Genomic DNA, 16,453 nt, shown 5'->3' with positions numbered 1-16,453 from the left:
GGCCCACCGACAGGGCCAGGAAATTTGAAATGAAATTAAATTCGTCTTTTTATTTTAAGTTGAAAAACAATTGTAAATTGAGTTCTGAATTTTTTTAGATGAGCTATGAATATTTGTATTTTTTAGATGAGTTATGAATATTTGTATTTTTTAGATGAGCTATGAATATTTGTATTTTTTAGATGAGCTATGAATATTTGTATTTTTTAGATGAGTTATGAATATTTGTATTTTTTAGATGAGTTATGAATATTTGTATTTTTTAGATGAGTTATGAATATTTGTATGGTTTTGATTGTTTGGACAATTATTCTCATCTTGGGTGTTATTGACACAACTTTTCAGTCGTTGAAACCTATGACCTTCATTGGGTGTAAATTCCATGTTTTTATTTTAAGAAGCACATATGATGGATAGCAACAACATCTTTAGCAATTCAAGTATTGAATTTAACCACATTTGGAATCCATTAATAAAAAATTTATTTGGGGGAAAATAGAAAATAACAAAAACTACATTTAACCCAAGGGAGATAATCCCCCAAACCCTTTTTCATAGAGTCGCCTCCCTTGCACTGTTTTCTAGAAAAAAAAACGAACACAAGTTGTCAATCTACAGTTTCATAAAAAGATTTTTTCACTAATATTGACAATTAGCATAAGGATTCAGTTAAAAATTGAATAAAAATTGAAAGTCTTAAAAAATACTTTAGTAACCCCTAAATATTGAACTTTGTGTTTATAATTTACAGACACATCCTTAAACTCATGGTCAGATTTCTTGCAATACAAAACACCTGACAAAGGTTCTAGGTTTCAATGACCAAAACGTGCCAATAACACCCAGGATGAAAAAATTATCCGAAAAATCAAAATACAAACTGTAAATTGATTCTAAAATTAATTTTAGAAAATTCAGGTTAAAGTCATTTCCATGTAATATAATGAATATAAATTTCAAAATCATTCTTCAACTAATATAATTTCTAGAAAAATAATTTTACTTACTTTTTCCTTTAGTTGTCACTGACTGTTCTTTCAGGGCTTCTTGGATTGTCTGAATTTGCTGAGAAACTGCAGACAGCATTCTTTCTTCAAGTCGATTGAATTCATCAAAACATCCCCAAGCACCGACTTGGCATAAACCAACAAAAATTCGTCCCATTGCCTAAAATAATTAATCAAAATATCACATTTCAATATTAAAATTAAGTATTTATTTCGAACATAACATACATTATGGGTTCTTAATTCATATGAAGAATTCAATTAATTGGTAGCTGAATCCTCGGGATACTTTAGTTGTTCTTGAGTGCAGCAACAAACACCGAAAAGTCATCAACTCTTTATCGTTCTAATCAGTTGGCTATCTCTGCGCTAACTTACAGATGAATTTCTCCTCAGGGCAAAGAATGTGACCAGTAGTCTCCTTTTCAAAAGTCTATGATGCTAGCGATATTGCATGGCGCATAGATGGTGTGTTTTTCAATTTAGTTGGATACACAATGTGTATGATACCTCAAATGCATTGTATATTGAAAATCTTGAGTAAGATCTTTGCGACTGTCCAACAACTTGGTATATTGTTAATGTTGTTAAGTTTTATCTCTTGTCAAGGCTACAATCTATTATAGAGGTGGTGAGCAATACAGATTGCAATCTCATCTTTACAGTATTGATTACATAAAAAATATATTCTGTTAACGCTAAATGATTTTGCATAACAAGAAAAACAATGTTCTATTAAATCAATTTACAAGTTGCAAAATTAATTTACATTTCATAAAAAATTAGAATAAAATTACTTGTTTACTTAACAGTTGCATTTAAGCAACATTTGGATGAGATTTCAGGCGACTTTTAGACATTTTGGAGTTTATATTATTTAATTAATTGGAATGTTTGAGATGAGTTTATTGCGGACTATTATCCTCAGTTGTTGTCTCACCCCGTTTCAGCCAACTTATTCCTCTGGCCTTCGTCAAGTGGTAACCACGACTGGATAGGAACCAAATTTCCTAACTGCATTCTCAGCAATTACTGCCTTCCATAGTCGCTTTTCATCTCGCCATGTTTTGGCCAACTAAGCCTCTGGGCGGCTTTGGGCAAGATTGAAACCGCTATCTTCAGACAATGCTCACCTGGAACCGTACAGATTCAACGTTGGAATGTTTAATACTTATCTCAATAAACATTCTAATTAAATAATATATACTATTTGGTACGGACCCGACAATGGAATATCAGAGGTAAACATGGATTTATAAGACCAAAATATCCAACCTTGATCGACCTTTGGGGCCTGTGGTGCAATGGATAGAGACGTTGAATCTATACGGTTCCAGGTGAGCATTGTTTGAAGATAGCGGTTTCAATCCTACCCAAAGCCAGTGAGACAAAAAATAACTATGGAAGACAGTAATTGTCAAGAATGCAGTTAGAAGATTTGGAGTTCCTATCTCTTCGCAGTTAACACTTGAAGGCCAGAGGAATAAGTTGGCCGAAACGTAATAAAACAACTATAAAAGATGAGGATTTTAAATAAATGAATTTTTTAGTTTTTACAAATTTAAAAAAAAAAATTGAATAAACAGCATTTCATGAGTGCATGTTGCCTATAAATGGTGAAATACAAGGTTTTTAGTCATGCAAAAATTTTTTTTAGACATTTTCCAAAAATATTGCTGGATTTACTTACTTGAAAATCAAAGGTTTCATCACAATTGAAGACAAGCACAAAGCGACCCAGCTGATTACCCAAAGCCTTTACAGACTCTGTTTTACCAGTACCGGCAGGACCTAAAATATCAAACAGGATTTGTATTATTTTTTTTACTTTCCCATTTTTTTCATTAAAAAGATTTTTTTTTTAAAAAGTACTGAAGCAAAAAACTCACCAAATGGAGATCCTCCAAGTCTGGCTTCTAAAGCTTGAGTCATAGTCAGATAACAACGATCTGTGAGTGGAGTTTGTACAAGTTTTTCTTGCACTCCTAAATATTCAAAGCCATAATTGAATTTAGCATTAGCCATCTGGATTGATAATTGTTGCAAAACATCAGTATTTTTGGGATCAAAGTAGAATCTCATTTGGCAAAGCCAAAGGAAACATTTTGGCCCATTAACCTTGTTTTGGATCAGATTTCTTGTCACATCTCGTTGATGGACTAATTCGGTTATCTAGAATTCAAACAAAAAAATTTCATAGCATTAAAGCATGATGTAATTGTATTCATTTTTTTCATGAATTCACTTGTTTAATTTTTTAAGAGCTTTTGATCTAAAGACTGATTTTATTTTAAATTCAAGACATACTTTTAAAAAGATTTACAAAAACCAAAGAAAATGCAACTTTAAAATATCTTACTTTATAATTTTTTTTTTCAGATGGGAAATTTTTGGGAAAAATTAGGAAATATCTTCCCATTTTTGTACCAGAAAAAATTTTAAGATGAAAAAAGTTACAATTTAGGATATTTTCAGATTTCTTATTTAACTCACTGCATTAAAAGTTAATGTAATATAATTGCTTATCATTTCAATAAATGTTATACAACAGAAATAACAAAAGTTATGATTATTACAGATAATAAAAAACTAACGATTACAGTGAATGTATGGGGAACATAATTAGTAGGGGTCTTACTGTAGAATACCTTAAAAAAGGGTATAGAAAAATTAATGGGGAAAATTCCATATGTATAACAATTACTTACCAAATGTTCAAGTTTTTTGCGTCTAACGGGTGGTTGTTCAAGGAGTACAGAATCTGCAAGAACATTCAGGGTGGACTGAACAGTGTCCAGTACATTGTTCAATGGTGTCATGTCATTTTTGCCACTGTTGGCTATGGCATGAAGTGCAGCATCAACACCTTCAGACCAGGAAATCTGAGAGGCAAGTACTACTAACTGAGCCTATTGAGAGGAAAAAGGAAATATAAACATTTTCTTTTTAATTTCTATTATAAAAACAATATAAAGAAATTTTCAGAGATTCCATTTAGAAAAGGTAATATATAAAAAAATAAAAAATGTAGCACACAACTTTAACCAGATCATTATTTATGCACGTGTCAAATATAACATGTAACACAAAATTAAGTTTTGCTTACAGATTGTCTTAAACATAGAAATAGGTATATTATTTTAAACATTCAAGTAATCTAATATTTATATTTTCTTTAAGAGTTGATAAGATATTTCTATTTCTTTTTTAAATGTAAATAGATCTCCAGAAAGATCTTAAAGTATAACTCAATTCGACTACCAAGATTGTTTATATTCAAAATAATTAAAACTTGAATTGTTAAAAGCGTAAATTTTGATTTTCTCCATTAAAAAAATCTACTTTATCAATTTACGTGATTTTGGGAATATGACATCTTCATTCCATAACAGGCACATACAAAGATTTTTCTCTATTTTTGATTAAGTCAAAATAAGAACCTAATTTTCCTTTAAACTTACACATCATTTTTCTTATTTAAACATGTGGTCAATCTAGGTAATTCTTACCTGATATTGGTCAACCCATTTGAGATACTCTGAATCAACAGTTCCAGATTTAAAAGAGCTGACGCCCTGTACTGCAGCAGCTAACAAATTGGCTAGAGTTACTCTCATCTCTTTCTCGACCAAAGTTAGCCATTCATTAATTTTTGGATGAAGAGCAATTGATACGGGATTGGTGAATATGATCTGAAAAAGAATTTTGAAGATTAGCATACAAACAGATACACAAAAGATTAGCATACAAACAGATACACAAAAGATTAGCATACAAACAGATACACAAAAGATTAGCATACAAACAGATACACAAAAGATTAGCATACAAACAGATACACAAAAGATTAGCATACAAACAGATACACAAAAGATTAGCATACAAACAGATACACAAAAGATTAGCATACAAACAGATACACAAAAGATTAGCATACAAACAGATACACAAAAGATTAGCATACAAACAGATACACAAAAGATTAGCATACAAACAGATACACAAAAGATTAGCATACAAACAGATACACAAAAGATTAGCATACAAACAGATACACAAAAGATTAGCATACGAACAGATACACAAAAGATTAGCATACGAACAGATACACAAAAGATTAGCATACGAACAGATACACAAAAGATTAGCATACGAACAGATACACAAAAGATTAGCATACGAACAGATACACAAAAGATTAGCATACGAACAGATACACAAAAGATTAGCATACGAACAGATACACAAAAGATTAGCATACGAACAGATACACAAAAGATTAGCATACGAACAGATACACAAAAGATTAGCATACGAACAGATACACAAAAGATTAGCATACGAACAGATACACAAAAGATTAGCATACGAACAGATACACAAAAGATTAGCATACGAACAGATACACAAAAGATTAGCATACGAACAGATACACAAAAGATTAGCATACGAACAGATACACAAAAGATTAGCATATGAACAGATATACAAAAAAGATTTTTTAAAAAATCAATTCTTTTTTCCTTAAAATGTGAATAAGAATCACAAGATTAAAATGAAATAAAGAATTTCAGCTAACGATACAGAGTTGTGTAATGAGTGTTATTCTACAGCTCCAGATGACATCTTTGCCAGGGCAGATACACACTTAAGTAACATAAATCAAATTTAATGTCAGCCACCTACAGAAATGATACAGAACTGTCTTTGCCAAAACCAGTATGATCAGCTATCAGAAAACAAATATTTTAAATAATTCTTTCCAAACTAGAAAAATTATTTGCTACAATACAGTTCTGGCCAAGATCAGTATCTGTTCTTAGTTTGGAGAAATCACTTTTGATCAAGCCAATATTTATTTTAGTTCCATCCAGAATGCCATTTTTTGATATTAAATAATCACACATTAAACTTTCTCCATTATCCTAAGATGTTAAAATAAAAACAAGCTGCACATGCGTGGCCCCTACTCTTGTGTTGCACGTGAGATGATGCCACAAAAAATAGTGAAGAAATGATGTGAGAAGTGTGACGGGCCAATGTTGCCTTCACATTTTCGCAAACGTTCCAGAAAAATCTAATGGATGGGGCAAAAGTTATGGTAGAAAAGTGTCATTTTTTGCAATTTTGGGGCATTTGTGACCACTTTTGAACTCCTGGGAATGCTGAATCCCAGTGAAAATAGGCAAACAGTGCAGTTTCAGGCCTTAACACATGTATATTTTAGTTGGCCGTGAAAAAACACTTTATAGTCAGACATATTACGTTTTTGTTGAGAAATATGAGACAAAGAGCCATAAAAAGGGACGTTTTTAGCACTAGAAGTCCCTAGGGACGCGAACCAGAATTTTGCCAGGGTCACCCATACTGGATTTATATTAAGAACAATGGGCTCCCCATATTGGCCAAGTTTCAGAAAAATCTAATGGATAGATCAAAAATTAGGGGGCAAAACATAATTTCTGGTCATTTTGGGGCATTTTTGATCTCGAGCACAATGGGAACTTTTGCAAAAACATTTTTTTTTTTTACTGTGCACATCTATTTAATGAAATACAATTTGTGGCAAAATTTCAGGAAAAACTAATGGACGGTTATCTGGCAATCATCCGGACGCCACTGAAAACAGATCCCTCTCAGATAAATCAGGGGACCAATATGATAATTGACTTTACTGAAAAAAAAAAAAAAAAAAAAATATATATATATATATATATATATAGTGCTATGATGAACTAAACAAAATTAAAATGCCACCTTAAAAGAAAACCCATACAAAAAAAGTAAACATACCTCTTCACCTTCTTTGGAAGTTAGACCTGTCACAAGTGAGTTGTCATTATTTAAGATAATGCTAGATACCCCAGCAAACATCTTCTTGAAATGTTTCTGCAGACGAGTCACATTTTTGCTGTTTCCAATAATTTCCAAGAGATCTTCGTCACCAACAAAGTAGAATCTGAAAATGGAGAAAAGTTATAAATGTAAAATTAAAAAATAAACATTTGTGGACATTCTTTAAATGATTTTGTCTAGATTTACCACTTTTTCAAAGTTCACTATTCTATCGTTAATAAAATTCATATGAAAACTTTAATTTTCGATTCATCATAATTATGGATGTGTATCTATAAAAAACAAACTATGTCAAAAATGAATTTTTTCTTTTAAGTTTTTAATGTATAAATTTTTTTTTTATTATTGCCACAATAAAAATTTATCATCAATTCTGCACAAAAAATATTTAAAAAAATAAGATATTTCTATCGTGAAGGTTATAGTTTTAAACAAATACAGAACTGAATTGAAGAAAATTCAAAAAACATCTGTAAGACTTATTTTTTGTTTAAATTTTGACACATTAAAAATTTCTTAAAAACTCTTATAAAATCAGTTAGAGTTTAAAGACCCTAGTCGGAGGGGAAAACAAGAGGAACAGCTTTCAGTCAACACCATTTGGCCATCACCTTCACAGATGACAATCTGTAACAAACATAAGTTGTTTGGTCTTTCACCATTATTCATTTTATTTTAAATTTACGTGCTTGCTAAAAAGTGAAGCAAGATAAAAAATAGGAAATTTTACTCAACAGCAAAAAACAAAAAAAAAAAAAATCACTATTTTTTTTTTGTTTTTTTTTAAATAGTTGTAAACATTTTATTTACATTCCTTGGTTCACTAGCTCGAGATCTCTAAACAAGAAACACCAACATATCTATGATGAATGAACTGATTTTTTTTCATTTTGAGTGACATTGAAGTATTTTATTTACTCCATGAATTGGAAATTTTATTTAATCTACCAGAAACAACATCAGACTGAATAAAAAATATTTCGTTTACTCCATGAACATAAAATTTCAATAAAAAACTAAAAATTATTATTCTTGATTCTTCTATCATGTATTAGTTTCTATTTTTACTTGGCTTATCTTACAAACCAATCCGAATTATTGTTTTAATTGTGTGATACCACATTCGTCTAACAATGAATTAAGAGCGTTAACCTAGATATATTAAAGAATTACATTTAAAAAAAGTACTACCTGCCTTTACTAAAATACCATCGGCTTTTTGTTGTATAATGATTGCTTTTTCATTTTAGTTACTTGTTTGGTCATTATTTTTAGAACACCAATAGGTAAGATTTTAAAGTTTAATAAAAAAAAAATTACCTTGGGAAAGATGCTCTTTCTCGCTCCAGGTATTCTCCAAGTGCTTTTTGAATCTTTCCAAGGAGATCAGCAAGTCTTTCTAATTGTCGTTGGACATTTGGAATGTTAACAATGTCCATAACCAATGGAGATTTAGTAACTTTTTTCATCAGCCCAAGGAATTCTGTGCTGACCCTAAAAGAAATGAATTGGGTTTTTAATAATCATGCATAAAATATCTAATATTTTTATATATACAAAAAAGAAAAACAGCAAATTTGGCATTTGATCGTTTTATTTTTGATATATATATATATATATATATATATATATAATTTCTGTACTCATTAACCTTTGGTTGACATCATGCCATCAACAATATGTGAATAAACATTATATAGAGAATGGTCTATATTTAGCACAACCACAATCCATTTTGATGTTTTTTTTTTCTTTACAAGGGAATCACCACTTATCAAGGCTCAGATGCCACTCGAGGATAAGGATTAAAGATTGCCTAGTGGTCAAAAGGACAATATCATAGTAATCATTAGAAGTGTAAATTTGGATTACTTAAAGGGAATGGCTCATCAAGAACTTGTTCACATTGGACTTGAAGACGGCCATATTGTAGTCACCTAGAAAGCAGGTAAACAGAAGAGAGTTCCACAGGCGTGCAGTTTTAAGAAAGAAGCTTTGTTCATGGAATGTACGTTTAGGTTTAGGTACAGATAAAGAGTAGGGGAAATTATTGATAGTGGTTTCAGCCAAATGAGTATTTCTTGCGAAAGTTTGTCGAGTGGGGGCCATAGATTGGAGCTCAGACAAGCACTTGCCACGAAAATAATGATAAAACAGAGACAGGCTTGCAATATCTCTTCTGTGAGAAAGAGGTTGCAGAGAAGAGAAAATGACATCCCCACTAGGCTCTGAAGTCTATTCTGAACTCTGTCAAGGCAGGATAAGATCTTCCTAGCAGCTCCTGCCCAGATGTGACAGCAATACTCCATCCTGGGACATACCTGGCTCTTATATAGGTAGAGAATTGCATCAGCAGGTAGATATTTACTGGATCAATAGAAGGATCGCATCATTTTTCCAGCGACCTTGGCAACAGATTTGATGTAGTATTCCACTTTAGATCAGGAGTAAAGGTCAAGCCCAGAAGCTTGTCAAAACATGCAACCTCCCTAAGACGAGAGCCATTCATTTCAATTGATACCAGATGGGGATCAGAACGTTGATGATGCAAAGATAGAAGCTTGGTTTTAGATGCATTAAAAGTAACCAGCCACTTTTTTCCCTATTGTACCACATGCTCAATATCAGAGAAGAGAGAACTTGGTGATTTACAGCCTTTGATGTGTTGCCATAGATGGTAGTGTTGTCAGCAAAAATGTCTACGAATGATTTAAGGATGAGATTTAGAAAATCATTAATGTAGATCAGGAAGAGAGTTGGACCCAGAATCGACCCCTGAGGGATTCCAGCATTAATACTATGAGCTTCTGATTTCTGCCTATCAACCACTACTCATGAACCTATCAGAGAGAAATGATTTAATAATTGAGAAGACATATAGCTGGAGATCTTGTGAAATAAACTTTTATGCCATATCCTATCAAAGGCCTTTGATATGTCAAAAGCAATTGCTCTAGAAAGGAAGCTTCCATTGAGAGTTTCGCTAATCCTATGAGAAATAACTGAAAGCACATCTGCTGTAGATCTAGCAGAACAGAAACCATATTGCATGTCACTAAGGTCATTTTTGCTGAGGTGGTTGACTACTTCTCTATTTAACAGATTCAAGTAACTTACTCATGACGCACAGGAGACTTCTTGGTCTGTACTGAGAGGGAGATGTCTGATCACCTGAATTCTTAAATACAGGACATACCAATGTGATTTTCCAGGGTGTTGGGAAGCAATTCTCCTTAAGACAACGCTTAAACAGCTTTGTAAGTATGAGCGCTAGTTCTGGTTGAAGCTTTTTCAGCACTATAATTGGAATTTACTGGAATCAAGGTTTTTTATTAGCTTGGCAACATCATGCACAGATATTTGTATGTTGGTTTTGTGTAGGTGTTACTGTGCTACATTCAGTGCCTAGTATTCCCAAGCGGTCACCCATCCAATACTAACTAGGCCCAATGATGCTCAACCTTGGTGATTTAATGAAAACTAGCATGTCAACATGGTTATGCCATATAATATTAATAGATATTTATCTTACCCTTGGAATCTTGTAGTTTCCACTGGCAAAAGATGCTTGATATCAGCACTACCAGTGAAAATCCCTTCCAAATATACCCAGCGTCTTTGGACATCAATCCATACATCAAATAAACCATTGATACGATTCAGCTTGTCTTCCCAAGACAAAGCATCCTCCTCAAATTGCTAGATAAAAAGAAAAAATAGTTTTAATCCTAAATTATAAAAACTTGTTTTGTTTTTAAACATACAACTTTAAAAAATATTCACTACGAAAAAAATATGATCTTGTGTAAATCATAAATAAATGTAATTTATTAAAATGTTAAAACATTCAGCATTGGCTTCAATGAAATATCAACAAGATTAACGTAATATTTTGTGCCTGTACTTACTTTAAAGTAAGGTGAAAGCTTCATAGCAGTGACGCTATTAATGTGCTCTTTTACTTTGGTGAATAGGTCATCCCAACCACGAATCAGTCTGCATTTGTTTTGGTAACTGATCAATTCCAGTTCATAGCTTCGCCAAACTTCACTCACCTTAAAAAAATAAATAAAATAATTAAATAAAAATATTAGTTTTAAAACATTTAAAGTTAACAGAAAAACATTTTAAAGATTTGCAATGTAAAAGACATTTGCAAATATATTGAATTTTAAAAGATGTATAATATTAAACAAAAAGTTAAGTTTTTGGTCTTGAATCAGTCATAGGAAGTGGGTGTAACTTTTTTACTCAAAAATATCTACTTCAATCAATCACTGGAAATTTTACTTCATTGGAAATTTTTCCCGGTTCATGCCGTTATTGTTTCATTTTTTTTTTTTTTTTTTTTAATTCTGAAATATTTTTTTCAACGATCACAACTTCTCAGTACGGACTGCTTCCTCAACCTTAGGAACTTGTTTTTCTGTGTTTTGATTGACTAACTCCAAACCTATTTGTGAAATATTTGATTATTGCCGAACATTAAAAAAAACATAGTAGCTCTTATTCCTCCATTCAGTAAACCATCTTTACTTACAAAAAAAAAAAAAAATCTATATTATAAAACTACCATGATTTTTTTATATAAAAAAAAAAAAAAAGATCACTCTTACAGAATACTTTTATTTTTCACATACAGACCATGTTCAATCTTCAATATACAAAAACGCACAATCACTATAATTATTCATCTTTACTATTTGATAAGACATTACTTGCGCAATGAATGAATGTTGTCAATAATACATCCAAAGTTTTTTAATCATCTCTATAATAAAATAGGGACGATTCCTCCACGATTTATGTCAATAAAAACACAAATGCACTATATAAACTCAATATGTTCACATGCCAATATCTGATGCATGTTTTGCATTTATTATCAGTTGATCTTATTCAATATTGTAAATTCCTATATTTTTGAGGAGAGTCTTTCGAAAGCAAGTCATTTGCATGTGGTAGTAGGATACTTATTGTCATTATTTTCTTCTCTCAATCTCCCATAATTCACCAGTGCAAATATTTTATAGTATTTACTTCCATAATTCACCAGTGCAAATATTTTATAGTATTTACTTCCATAATTCACCAGTGCAAATATTTTATAGTATTTACTTCCATAATTCACCAGTGCAAATATTTTATAGTATTAACTTCCATAATTCACCAGTGCAAATATTTTATAGTATTTACTTCCATAATTCACCAGTGCAAATATTTTATAGTATTTACTTCCATAATTCACCAGTGCAAATATTTTATAGTATTTACTTCCATAATTCACCAGTGCAAATATTTTATAGTATTTACTTCCAGAATTCACCAGTGCAAATATTTTATAGTATTTACTTCCATAATTCACCAGTGCAAATATTTTATAGTATTTACTTCCATAATTCACCAGTGCAAATATTTTATAGTATTTACTTCCAGAATTCACCAGTGCAAATATTTTATAGTATTTACTTCCATAATTCACCAGTGCAAATATTTTATAGTATTTACTTCCATAATTCACCAGTGCAAATATTTTATAGTATTTACTTCCATAATTCACCAGTGCAAATATTTTATAGTATTTACTTCCATAATTCACCAGTGCAAATATTTTATAGTATTAACTTCCATAATTCACCAGTGCAAATATTTTATAGTATTTACTTCCATAATTCACCAGTGCAAATATTTTATAGTATTTACTTCCAGAATTCACCAGTGCAAATATTTTATAGTATTTACTTCCATAATTCACCAGTGCAAATATTTTATAGTATTTACTTCCATAATTCACCAGTGCAAATATTTTATAGTATTTACTTCCAGAATTCACCAGTGCAAATATTTTATAGTATTAACTTCCATAATTCACCAGTGCAAATATTTTATAGTATTTACTTCCATAATTCACCAGTGCAAATATTTTATAGTATTTACTTCCATAATTCACCAGTGCAAATATTTTATAGTATTAACTTCCATAATTCACCAGTGCAAATATTTTATAGTATTTACTTCCATAATTCACCAGTGCAAATATTTTATAGTATTTACTTCCATAATTCACCAGTGCAAATATTTTATAGTATTAACTTCCATAATTCACCAGTGCAAATATTTTATAGTATTTACTTCCATAATTCACCAGTGCAAATATTTTATAGTATTTACTTCCATAATTCACCAGTGCAAATATTTTATAGTATTTACTTCCAGAATTCACCAGTGCAAATATTTTATAGTATTTACTTCCATAATTCACCAGTGCAAATATTTTATAGTATTTACTTCCATAATTCACCAGTGCAAATATTTTATAGTATTTACTTCCAGAATTCACCAGTGCAAATATTTTATAGTATTAACTTCCATAATTCACCAGTGCAAATATTTTATAGTATTTACTTCCATAATTCACCAGTGCAAATATTTTATAGTATTTACTTCCATAATTCACCAGTGCAAATATTTTATAGTATTAACTTCCATAATTCACCAGTGCAAATATTTTATAGTATTTACTTCCATAATTCACCAGTGCAAATATTTTATAGTATTTACTTCCATAATTCACCAGTGCAAATATTTTATAGTATTAACTTCCATAATTCACCAGTGCAAATATTTTATAGTATTTACTTCCATAATTCACCAGTGCAAATATTTTATAGTATTTACTTCCATAATTCACCAGTGCAAATATTTTATAGTATTTACTTCCAGAATTCACCAGTGCAAATATTTTATAGTATTTACTTCCATAATTCACCAGTGCAAATATTTTATAGTATTAACTTCCATAATTCACCAGTGCAAATATTTTATAGTATTTACTTCCATAATTCACCAGTGCAAATATTTTATAGTATTAACTTCCATAATTCACCAGTGCAAATATTTTATAGTATTAACTTATCGGCAATAACTTATTTCATTTTCAGCCTTCATGATTTTAGGTAAATACTAACTGCTCCTCCATACTTTATCTTTTACTTTTCTCGTGATTTCATTGGCTGTCTGCTAGTTCTTATTTTAGATTTGCTGATTAATGAATTTTGCTACATTAAACAAAGGCATTATCTAATACATTTGATAACTGCAACACCACATTTTAAAATCACAGACTAAAAATGAGATTCATACTACCACCTGACATTTTTAACGCATATACGGATAATTCACTTACATTTTAAGATATGTCATTGTCTTTTCGATAAAAAAAGTTTAACAATTTTTCATTGAAAATGTGTACTCTTTGGTCTTACATTTTACCCAAATAAATTAACATTGTAAATAATTTAAAACATTCAATAAACAAATTCTTCAAAAACATTTCTAAAAATAAATTATTTAGTCATAAGTTGAATGTATTTTTTGGGTTTTTTTACTTTTTGGTGACTTGGGAAGAAGGACACTATCTCTTTGATGTGTTTCCACTAAAAATTAAGATTTGTAAATAATTATTTTGAAATATTCATAAAAAATATGGTGCTTATGCAGTTTCAATTTAAAAAATACACTAATCTAGGGCATGGAAGCTATTGCATATATTTATTATAATCATTAATATACACATTGAATAATCGTAGAGAATTAAGTAATTTGACACTAAAAGCATACACAGCCGAAAAGTATAAAAAGAATTTTTGTTATTTTAAAAATAACAAGGTTCATACTTATATTTTTATTTAAAAAAAAATAAAAATAAAAAAAATAAAATAAAATTAAAAAAAAACAAAAAAAAACATTAGGGTTTATTTATTTTAAATGTATTTTTGCAGAATATGAATCAGTCTTTAAAATCAATCTGTACTTTCACCTAATAATTTAAAAAAGATATAAACACTGAATTTATCATGAGGCACTCACTACAAGGTATGACCACAGCATTTTTTTATGAACTTTGTGAGCCCCCTGATTGTATATATATAAAGAAACTATTTTATTCAAAAGAATATTTTCTTTTTAATACCAAGATTCATATCTATCTTTTTATTTATACAAAAAAAAATAAACACGTTAAGTTTTATTAATTTAAAAGGTATTTTTTGCAGACTACAAACCAGTATTTTTAAAACTATTTTGTACTTTCACATAACATTTAATAAAAAGATATTGTAAACAGCCAACACTCCCCTATGTTAACAGTTTTCTAAATCATATGCTTTATTTCAGTATGGACAATAGCTATTCTTAACATGGGTAGTTTCAATAAGTGTTAAACAACCCAAAACAAGAAGCATTTTATATCTCAAGTCCACTTTGGCCTAACAACGTTTTCTACTAACTCATACTTGGAAGTTATTCAGTTACACATCATCATCATTGTTGTTGTTGGTTGTTATTTTTTAGTTTTTATTGTTGTTGATGATTTTAGTAGTTATTATTGCTAATATTTTTACTAATATTTTTTATTGTTGATGATGATTTTAGTAGTTATTATTGCTAATATTTTTACTAATATTTTTTATTGTTGATGATTTTAGTAGTTATTATTGCTAATATTTTTACTAATAGTACAATTATTTTCTACCATTCTTCATATTTTATATTATTGATTTATTATTATTAGTAGTAGTAGTAGTAGTATTTTTGTTCTATTTCTATTATTTTTACTGTTGTCAGTATTAGTGTAACAATTATTTTCATGATTATTTTTCTTTGTTATTACTACCAGTAGTATCATTATTTGTATTACTATTAACATTATTATTACTTTCAATTCTTACTATTATCTATAATATTACTAATATTAGTAGTAATAGTAGTCGTATTAAATTTATTGTTATTATTGATCTTCATATTAATATTGCTATCATCATTTTCATGTATTATCAGGAATTCTAGGTTGGGCTTTGACATTGAGATTTTGTCAATCAGATTTCGCATGCAATACCAGCACACAAGTAGCTACTTCACAACATAATTCAAAATGGTGGGATTTTCAACGAATTGTATAAGATATTTCTTTTGGAGTGGAATCATTCATTAGTTGAGAAATGAAAACAAATTCAAATTTTCTAGTGCTTCATTGTGTTCATTTATTGCAAAATATGTACTGTTTGTTCATTATTCTTAAACACACATTTTCTTTACACAAATTCAAATATGATATTGGGATGCTTAATAATGAAACAATGTTCCGCTTCAACTATACATACTTTGTTTAAAAGTTACAAAAAGAATTAAGAATTTCCACTCACTTGTTTCAAGAATTCTTCCAACGCCATTTCACCTTGAGCCACACTGATAATATCACGTACAATGGCTTCATTTTTCATGAGATCAACATCCCAAACGTGACCCAGTGTAAGCTCAGAGAGTGTCCAGCTAACACCTAAACGGCGAGTCAGTTGTTTCCAATGGCGTTCTTTCAAGGCTTCGGATTTCAATTCAACAATCAAGAGATTAACCTATAAAATACAATTTCAAAAATTCTTACAAACAGAACAAGAATTAATAAAAGGGTATTTTGAGATCACTTTATTCTCAGTTAATTTCACTTTTAGCCATGATATCAAGAAACATTGCCCTGATATCTTGTAAACAAGATTAACAAGGATACAGGAGTTTTTAAGAATTGGAAAAAA

At 29.9% G+C, this 16,453-nt stretch overlaps 1 protein-coding gene across 1 annotated transcript in view; it reads right to left on the bottom strand.

The window, feature by feature from the left end:
- Nucleotides 1-16,453, bottom strand: part of LOC145293806 (cytoplasmic dynein 1 heavy chain 1-like) — a 200,546-nt gene that overhangs the window by 118,727 nt on the left and 65,366 nt on the right. The window contains exons 30-39 of the mRNA XM_080140385.1: nucleotides 16,067-16,276; nucleotides 10,772-10,918; nucleotides 10,396-10,562; nucleotides 8,184-8,357; nucleotides 6,801-6,966; nucleotides 4,517-4,699; nucleotides 3,716-3,916; nucleotides 2,897-3,179; nucleotides 2,698-2,798; nucleotides 1,008-1,167 (exon numbers count right to left, since the gene is read on the bottom strand). Coding sequence (XP_079996511.1) covers nucleotides 1,008-1,167; nucleotides 2,698-2,798; nucleotides 2,897-3,179; nucleotides 3,716-3,916; nucleotides 4,517-4,699; nucleotides 6,801-6,966; nucleotides 8,184-8,357; nucleotides 10,396-10,562; nucleotides 10,772-10,918; nucleotides 16,067-16,276 — 1,792 coding nt within the window. The remainder of the gene's footprint in view (nucleotides 1-1,007; nucleotides 1,168-2,697; nucleotides 2,799-2,896; nucleotides 3,180-3,715; nucleotides 3,917-4,516; nucleotides 4,700-6,800; nucleotides 6,967-8,183; nucleotides 8,358-10,395; nucleotides 10,563-10,771; nucleotides 10,919-16,066; nucleotides 16,277-16,453) is intronic.

The sequence above is a fragment of the Euprymna scolopes genome, chromosome 15 (genome assembly GCF_053919585.1).
Source record: "Euprymna scolopes isolate OS-2025 chromosome 15, ASM5391958v1, whole genome shotgun sequence".
Lineage (NCBI taxonomy): Eukaryota > Metazoa > Mollusca > Cephalopoda > Sepiida > Sepiolidae > Euprymna > Euprymna scolopes.
This window is presented reverse-complemented; position numbering and strand designations above follow the sequence as displayed.